At 36.6% G+C, this 9,454-nt stretch overlaps 1 protein-coding gene across 2 annotated transcripts; it reads left to right on the top strand.

Moving 5' to 3' along the window:
- Window positions 1-5,332, top strand: LOC111481834 (formate dehydrogenase, mitochondrial). Of its 2 annotated transcripts, none has more exons than XM_023127409.1 (6): window positions 1-108; window positions 3,524-3,695; window positions 3,937-4,477; window positions 4,565-4,689; window positions 4,758-4,870; window positions 4,961-5,332. In XM_023127409.1, the coding sequence occupies exons 1-6, from the start codon at window positions 16-18 to the stop codon at window positions 5,072-5,074; spliced, it is 1,158 nt and encodes a 385-aa protein (XP_022983177.1). In that variant the 5' UTR covers window positions 1-15; the 3' UTR covers window positions 5,075-5,332. The 2 variants fall into 2 exon arrangements, with proteins under 2 accessions (XP_022983177.1, XP_022983178.1); XM_023127410.1 differs by lacking the exon at window positions 1-108 and adding an exon at window positions 2,684-2,891.
- The last annotated feature ends 4,122 nt before the right edge of the window (window positions 5,333-9,454 follow it).

Genomic DNA, 9,454 nt, shown 5'->3' with positions numbered 1-9,454 from the left:
AAAGGGACGACGATAATGGCGATGAAGCAGGCAGCTACAGCAGAGATTCGAGCCTTTTTTTTTTCCTCTGTAACCTCTCAGTCGTCACCTCTCGTGAGGCACCTTCATGTAAGCGATTTTACCTTTTCTGCTGAATCAAATTGATATGTCCGATTATTGTTTTAGAAGTATCGTACTCTCCTCTTCTTCGTTCATTGCGAAGTTTGAGGTTCTTCCGGTTCTTGTGTGGAGTTTCTAAAGTTAGAAATTTGAATATTCCTAATCTGTTCTTCTCATGGATTGATCACTGAAATTTGGAATGTTCGTCTATCTATCTTCGGTCCTGTTTTTACTCCCCTGTTGATGATAGTTTGTATCGTTTTCTTTTCAGTCAGTGCTCATTAATTTCGAAAACAGGATGCCTAGTTTGTGTCTGTGTCTGATTATGTGTTTAGTTGGGCGATGGATGATGAATTTATGCATTCTCGAAACTACTTTTGTGATTTGTAAGTTCCTTGGGTCTCCGATCGTGAAGATTACAGGAAGCCTGGTTTGTGTCTTTGAGTGATTGTGTGTTTGATTGGGAGGTGGAGGAAAGATTTATGGATAATCGTAGTTGCTTTTGTGAAGTTAGATTTCTAATCAGGAAGCCTAGCTTGTTTTTCTGTGTGATTATAAACTTGATTGGGAGGTGGAGTAAGGGTTTCTAGATAAGTGAAGTTAATCTCGTGATTTGTGAATCTTAATTAATGCCTTTCGTCTCTCCCTTGTTTTTGAGCAGGCTTCTGCAGGGAGCAAGAAGATCGTCGAGGTGTTTTACAAGGCTAATGAGTATGCTGCTATGAACCCTAATTTCGTGGGATGTGTGGAGGGATCCTTGGGCATACGCGACTGGTTGGAATCTCAAGGGCATAAGTATATAGTCACTGATGACAAGGAAGGACTCAATTGTGGTAAGCATCTGACATAACATTCTACCTGATTCGCCTGTCTGTACAAGGACCCAAGATACCCTTATTTTTTAGGGTAAGAAGGGGCAGAGAATGGAGAGAATGGAAGCCTACGAGAATAATTTGTTGGTTTATAGAGATACTTTTTACTTAAAAAAAAAAAAAGATAATGTGCCCCATCAAATTCCAAGTCTATATTACCTACTTTTTACCAATCCTCGACCTGAGTTGCTAAATAGATATGGGACGAATATTTAAAGTCCTTGTGTGTAAAAAATCAATTTAATATTTTAATATAGAAAATAAATAAAATTAATTTTTTGGACGTAATTTTATTTTAAAATTATTAATATATAGTTGCCGTATTGGAAAGACTGTATTGGGCTGTCGGCCCACCTACACCAGATGGGCACTCCACGTTACGATATCGAGTGCCACGTCAGCTAATGGCCCACCATATCTCAATAATCATGCCCCACCCCAGCCCACTCCAGACGACAAATATATATATATATATATATATATATATATATATATATATATTCTTTTTTTGAAATTGGAAGTCTATACCCTAAAAATTATGCAAAATTTAAGAATATAAATATTAAATATATATATATATATATATATCTGGAATTATTTAAAATTTTAGAGATCATTATTAAACTTGTTTCATAAAAAAATAATGATAAATTAAATCATGACTCATCATTAATGAATTATCTATAGACTATATATTTTAAGGAAATTGCGAGAACGAGTTTTTGCATGATTGTGCACTGTCATGCCAGTCTTCTAGAAAAAGCATGGTTTAAATATTAAATTAACACTTTAATTCTAATCTCATATGTTTTAATATCTATTATTATTAATAATAAGGGTAAAGATTAATCAATTATTTTTTATAAAATATGATAATTAAAAATTTAGAGGAGAAATTAAAAACACTCCTATAAAGTATATAAAGTATGGTAGTAAATTTATAATCAAAATTTATTAACGAAAAGAGTAATTTAAAAAATAAAGTAAATTAAAAACACTAAAAATACGAGGTACTAAAATATAATTTTAGCTCTTTAAATATGAATCATATAATAAGAGAGAGAGAGAGAGAGAGAGAGTGGAAATATCTCAATGATTGAGAGAGACGGGTGTGTATTGGTTGTATAAGATAAGATTTTAATTTAGCTCCTTATCTCTTTGCGAAGTCCACGTCACCATGCATCAACCAATGGAATTGAAAAGATTTTCATTGTATTTCGCTTTTGTTATTATATTTTAAATGCTAAATTATATATAAAAAATATATTACTAATATTTTAATAGTTTTATTATACTTTTAAATATTCTTTAAGTTAAAAAGATATTAAATTAAAAAAATCAAATATATCAATGGTGTTATTATATATATATATATATATTTTAAATTTAAGAACTAATGAAACATTTGAAAATTCATATATATTAAATATAAAGATAAACACATTTTTATAAATTATTATTTAATCAGAAAATTTAAATTTATTGATTCAAATATAAAATTGAGGAATATAATTGTAAGAAACCACCTGGTTGGATGGATCAAATAAAAATGTTGAGGGGTATACTTGTAATAAATCTCTTACTTTCGGCTGTTTTCCTTACAAAAATTTGAATAAAGGAAAAAAAAAAAAAAAAAAGGTACTGACGTGGCGGCGTACAACGAAGGCAGCCTGTGCGGAGGAACAGAGAACTGAATAATGAAAGCGAAGAGCCGGTTCGCTTCCAATCCCATTTTGGCAACTATAAATATTCCACACGCGAAAGCTATTAGTATCATCATCACTCACGGGTCCCTAATTTACACACAGAACAGAGAAAAGGACGACGAGAATGGCGATGAAGCAGGCAGCTACAGCAGCGATTCGAGCTTTTTCTTCCTCTGTACCTTCTCAGTCATCACCTCTCGTCAGGCACCTTCATGTAAGCGATTTTACCTTCTCTGCTGAACCGAATTGATATGTCCGATTATTGTTTTAGAAGTATCGTACTCTCCTCTTCTTCGTTCATTGCGAAGTTTGAGGTTCTTGTGTTAAACTCTAGAGATAGAAATTTGTATATTCCGCTAATCTGTTCTTCTTATGGATTTGATCACTGAAATTTGCAATGTTCGTCTCTCGATCTTCGATCCTGTTTTTACTCCCTTGCTGATGATAGTTTGTATCGCCTTTTTTTTTTTTAGTCTCCGCTTATTAATCGCAAAAACAGGATGCCTAGTTTTGTGTCTGTCTGATTATGTGTTTGATTGGGCGATGGATGATGAATTTATGCATTATCGAAGCTACTTTTGTGATTTGTAAGTTGTTTGGGTCTCCGATCGTGAAGATTGATTGCTAGAACAGGAGGCTTGTTTTGTATCGTTGAGTGATCATGTGCTTTTAAGCTTTTTGAGTCTCCGATCGTGCAGATAGATTTCTAGATCAGGAAGCCTGGTTCTTCTATGTGATTATGAGCTTGATTGGGAGGAGGAGGAGGGGTTTCTAGATAAATGGAGTTAATCTCGTGATTTGTGAATCATAATTAATGCCTTTCGTCTCTCCCTTGTTTTTGAGCAGGCTTCTGCAGGGAGCAAGAAGATCGTCGGTGTGTTTTACAAGGCCAATGAGTATGCTGCTATGAACCCTAATTTCTTGGGATGTGTGGAGGGATCCTTGGGCATACGCGAATGGTTGGAATCTCAAGGGCATCAGTATATAGTCACTGATGATAAGGAAGGACTCAATTGTGGTAAGCATCTGACATAACATTCTACCTGATTCGCCTGTCTGTATTGCCTTTTTTACAAAGGGATTAGGAATTCGAAGAACTTTAGGGGTCAGACAGAACTAATAACGCCTACTCGAAGGCTGAAATAAAATAAAACTTGCTTTACCATAATTAATTAGTATAAATATTAAATTTTATCGGACTTTGTGTTTTAAATCTGTGTTCTAATGAAGTTTGGTGGTTTTGTGCATCCTTGTTTCAGAGCTTGAAAAGCACATTCCAGATCTCCACGTTCTCATAACAACTCCCTTCCATCCCGCCTACGTAACTGCTGAAAGGATCAAAAAAGCCAAAAACTTGCAGTTGCTTCTCACGGCTGGAATTGGGTCTGATCATGTTGACCTCAATGCAGCAGCTGCAGCTGGACTGACAGTTGCCGAGGTTACCGGAAGCAATGTGGTTTCAGTTGCAGAGGATGAGCTAATGAGAATTCTCATTCTCGTCAGGAATTTCCTACCAGGACACCACCAGGTTATTAAAGGTGAATGGAATGTTGCTGGGATAGCTCACAGAGCTTACGATCTTGAGGGCAAGACAATTGGGACCGTAGGCGCTGGACGAATTGGAAAACTTTTACTCCAAAGGCTGAAACCTTTCAACTGCAAGCTCCTCTATCACGACCGACTCAAGATTGACCCTGAACTTGAGAAGCAGATTGGAGCAAAGTTTGAGGAGGACATGGATGCAATGCTACCAAAATGCGATGTACTTGTCATCAACACTCCTCTAACTGACAAGACAAGGTATGTATTGTTTTTACTTTGAGATGATGAACATATAATATTTTAGGTTGCAAGCTTTGACACATGTCTAAAAACTCTACTCTGAAGGGGATTATTTAACAAAGAGAGAATTGCCAAATGCAAGAAAGGAGTACTAATTGTTAACAATGCTCGAGGAGCAATTATGGACACTCAAGCAGTCGTTGACGCTTGTAACAGTGGACACATTGGAGGTGATTACTGAATATAGTTCTATAGCAGCCCAATTCCATTTTTGGCTAATACTTTTGTGCATATGCAGGTTACAGTGGTGATGTGTGGAACCCGCAACCAGCTCCAAAAGATCATCCATGGCGTTACATGCCAAACCAAGCCATGACACCTCATATTTCTGGCACCACCATTGATGCACAGGTATAGTATATATTCAACTATTTTCTCTTCAATGACAAAATAGAGGCTTTTTTTATTAATGATACGATGCATGTGGGAAACAATGCACAGTTGCGATACGCTGCGGGAGTGAAGGACATGCTTGATAGGTACTTCAAAGGACAGGACTTTCCTGCTCAAAACTACATCGTCAAGGAAGGAGAACTTGCCCCTCAGTACCGCTAATTAGTTTGGTTCTATTCTCACTGTGTCCTCTGTAGAGGGCTTTGATTTCCTACAGCTCCCTTTCAGTCAACAATTAGTTCCCAGAATAAATTGGCTGTGTGGGAGCTAACTTGGGCCTTTTAAGTCCGTCAGTATCTTTGCGAGTCTTTTTGTGTAATGAGAATGAATGCATCTCATCATAATGTAATTCCATCTGGAATGGATATATATATATGTATGAGGATGAATTGAATCATAGTTTTTCTTCTCTTTCTTCTCCATCTGGTTCATCTGGAAATTGCCCCTCCCCCGCCATTGATCGAAAGCAAACGAAATTGACCAAATTAGAATAGTATCTACTAATCAAGATAATGTCCGCTAAGTCTTTCACAATACCTAAAATCAAGATAATTTCCCAAGATAGTGTCCCATAATTGATGGTGAATGTGAGCATATCTCGATGAGTTTTTTAAATACCTAAAATGCCACAACCTTGTTCTAAGATCAATTGTTCTCTTATGTCACAACCAAAATGGTCTGATACTCCATTGTTGGGAGCCAGCAAAATCAATTGTACTCAGAAAAAAACAGGGGAACCATTGATTCTGTGTCTTTGAATTCCTGTCATTGATTTTGTAGAATTGGTTGGAAATTAGGAAAGAAAAGGGTGAACGTGGAGGTGGGTATGCGAGGGCCGATAAGATAGATCTGAAGAGCTTAGACGAGCAGTTTCAGAGACATTTGAGCAAAGCATGGACCATGGAGAAGAACAAGAGGAAGGACGACGAGGAAGGCGGCGGAGGCGGCGGCGGAAGAAGGCCGGGAATCACCAGGCAGGAGTGGGAGATTGACCCTTCTAAACTCATCATCAAAGCCGTCATAGCTCGTGGCACTTTTGGAACTGTTCATCGTGGAATTTATGATGGCCAAGATGATGTTGAGAAGCGAGATTTCCACTGCTTCTCGCAGTCTTTGCCGTCGAAAGACCCGCTGCTCTCGTCGGAGTTGTCGCATAGCTTCAGGCATGTAAACCACTCCTCCTCAATAAGGAGAAGACGACTCTGCTTGTCGACAGCTGAAGCGATATTCTTCTTTCTCTGCTCAACGTTGCACAATCTTCCTGTTACCTCTTCTACCGTTAGGTCATTCATGTCAAACAATGTCTCAAAATCGCGACTTGCTCGAGGTGATCTGGACCGACTTGTAGCATCTTCTTCACGATCTCTGTCTCGCTGATGCTTCCACTGAGAGTGGTGATACTGTTAGTGAACCCAGTGATCTGCATGAAACAATGATCGACAGATTCACCATCCTTAAAGCGGATCTCCGAGAAATTGGGTTGTAAAGAACCCGAGGCCAAAAATTGGGAGATTAAATGCAATCATTTATTATTATTTTTATTTCATTTTCTAAAAATTGAATTGTTACATAATGAAAGATGTTCTTCTGCTAATAATTTTCAAAGTCCAGTGTGGAAGGAAGCTCTCCAATTTTCATCACTATACATTAATTGTAGGAATCCCTTATCTCTGGAAAATCAATGAATAAAAAAAAATAAAAATGATGCATTCATTTCTTTTACAAAAGAACTAAAATTTACTTTTAACTCTTATATCATACGTTTAAACAATCAATTTTGTTCGGAATATTCTCGGTATTAGACGAACACGACTCTCCACAATGGTATGATATTGCTTTGGGCTTCCCAAAAGGCCTCATACCAATGGAGATAGTATTCCTCACTTATAAACCCATGATCATTTCCTAAATTAGCCGGGACTTTCATCATCCAACACTCGGTACTCTCATCACCTTCCCCCTCTTCTTCTCTCCTCGGTAACCTCTCTCTACTCTCTTCTTTTTTTTACTTTTTTACTTTTTTACTTTTACCCCTTCCATCTCCAATATTATTATTATTATTCTCATATATTTTTTTTACTAATTAGAATTTAGTTTGATTGGATTGCCTGTACGGATTTGGAGTTAAATAACAAAAATTAAAGTAAAACTCAAACTGAACCAATTAATTGTTTCCTTGGGAGCGTGATTGCGGCTGCCGACCGAAAGAGTGGAGCTAAGTACGGGCCACAATATCAAGGTCCCTTCATTTTAGGTAAAGAAAAAGTTTGAACAAATATACTTGTGCTAGATGACAAATAAGTAACTCGTTCATGGCACAAGAGACGGAGAAGAATGTTAGAAGAATAAGGTGTGGTGGTCTTGACGAGATTCCACATCTCTCGGTAGTGCGATTCCGACGTTCAAGTTTGGATTGCAAAGGAGCATGGGGTCTCATCTTCGGTTTGTCTATCAAGAATACACCGTGCTTGTCCTATAGAGGCATTTCGTCCCAAGTCATAGACTAGTCAAACTATCTCACGCACCCTAGTCTAAGGTCATTCTTACTGCTAATCCTCTATAGGGAAAATCCCACACATTCAATATTGCAAGCAAACAAGCAAATGCTCAACGGGACCCTCATCGCACTTTTCACAAAACCTCATCCTCCAAGACATCATGATATTTGTTCTAGCAATATAAAACGACACTATATGACAAATGAGGTCTAATACAACCATTTATCACACATGCCTAGAGTCACATGTTGCTCTATTTGTATTATTTTAAAAAAAAAAATTATAAAACATGATTAAATCATTTCGGATCAAACGACTACTATCATGAAAACCACGAACCCGTCTTGAAAGTAGAACCTACATCAAAACAAACCGAGTTTCGTATTTTTTCTCACCTTCAATATCAATGTACGCATTGACAAGTGCGAGGAAGATACTGGGACCATCATCCTCCACGAGTTTGAAGTTGACTAAAATTGTTAATGAATCTTTACATTAAAAAATTATATATTAATTTAGTTACGAAGAATTTAATAAGTCCACACGTAATTTGACCTTTCCACCTCTTATCTAAGCATGCCCTACAAAGTCAATTAATAATTGTATTTTTTTTTTTATTTTAGAAGGTTGATTTTTATGAGCTAACATTCCAATGGCAATATTCATTGAGACAAATATATTAAGATAAAGTTTAATGAGATTTAACGTAGTTAACACGTTTGTTTTAGAAATATTTATTTATAATTTATAATTTAATTTATTATTATTATTATTATTATTATAGAGAATTTTTAGAGATCTCGAACGTTGATGATTTGGATTTTGTGCGTTGTTTCATTCGTCGTGGTCAACGAGAAAGAAAGAAATCAATGAATGTGTTTTGGGAAAATGTAAAATAATATACCTACCAAGACGAAAGCTTCGACTATAGGTTTGAGGTTTGAGTCAATGATTGGAAAACTTACTTTTTCTCGATCTTGATTCGTGTAGATATTCAAGACCGTTTGCGCCAACCACCCTTTAGCTAATAAAGTTATCTTATTGTACTAGCACACCACCTATGGTATAGTTTGACTCAATTCTAATTTTTTAATGACAATTCCACTCAAACAGCAAGATTCAAGTTGAAAATGCACCTAAGATCAAATATTTCGAACCGGTTTCCGTGGAAAATTTAGACGAATGTCGTTCTTGTCAAGGTTGTATATCTTTTTTCAGCCTCCATCAGTGATTTCGATTATTTATTTATAATTTATAATTTATAATTATTATTATTATGTTTTCTCACGTAAGTTCTCTCTACTTATTTTTTACTTTTTACCCCTCCTCCTCGAATATTACTATTCTCATTTTTTCATGCAATTTAGGCCTAACATTTTGGAAAACTCTCCTTAATCGAGTCGCTTGTTCGATATTTGAGGATTCTATTGACATGGTTAAGTACCATGTTAGGAATCACGACTCTCCACAATGGTATGGTTAAGTTTAGGGTATGACTTTAATACCATGTTAGGAATCACGACTCTCCACAATGATATGATATTGTCCGCTTTGAGCATAAGCTCTCATGGCTTTGCTTTGAGCTTCTCCAAAAGGCCTCATACCAATGGAGATAGTACTCTTCACTTATAAACTCATGGTCATTCCCTAAATTATCCCACGTGGGACTCACTCCCAATAATCCTCTGAAACATAATTAGTAAAAAACTAAAGACCACAATATCTGCTAGCAGTGGGTCCGAACCGTTACATCAATTGGAGAAAGGAGCGAGTGCCAGCGAGAAGACTGTTCTCCAAAGGGAGTAGACACAAGACAATGTGCCAGTAAAGACGCTCGCCTCGAAAGGGTGGATTTGGTGGGGTCCCACATCGATGTGAGGAGGACCAAACAATTTTATACATAGAAGTTTCACATTATGGAAGTTGCATGTTTTTTCATAAGTATTCTTCTTCTTCCTCTCTTTGTTCTTCACATTATATACCAATTTTTTGCCCCTTTGTTCTTCAATCTTTTCTTCCTCCCAACATGGTGAATGCCTCGGTT

The sequence above is a fragment of the Cucurbita maxima genome, unplaced genomic scaffold (assembly GCF_002738345.1).
Source record: "Cucurbita maxima cultivar Rimu unplaced genomic scaffold, Cmax_1.0 Cma_Scf00007, whole genome shotgun sequence".
Lineage (NCBI taxonomy): Eukaryota > Viridiplantae > Streptophyta > Magnoliopsida > Cucurbitales > Cucurbitaceae > Cucurbita > Cucurbita maxima.
The sequence above is the reverse complement of the archived record's forward strand: the minus strand, read 5'-3'. Positions and strand labels throughout refer to the sequence as shown.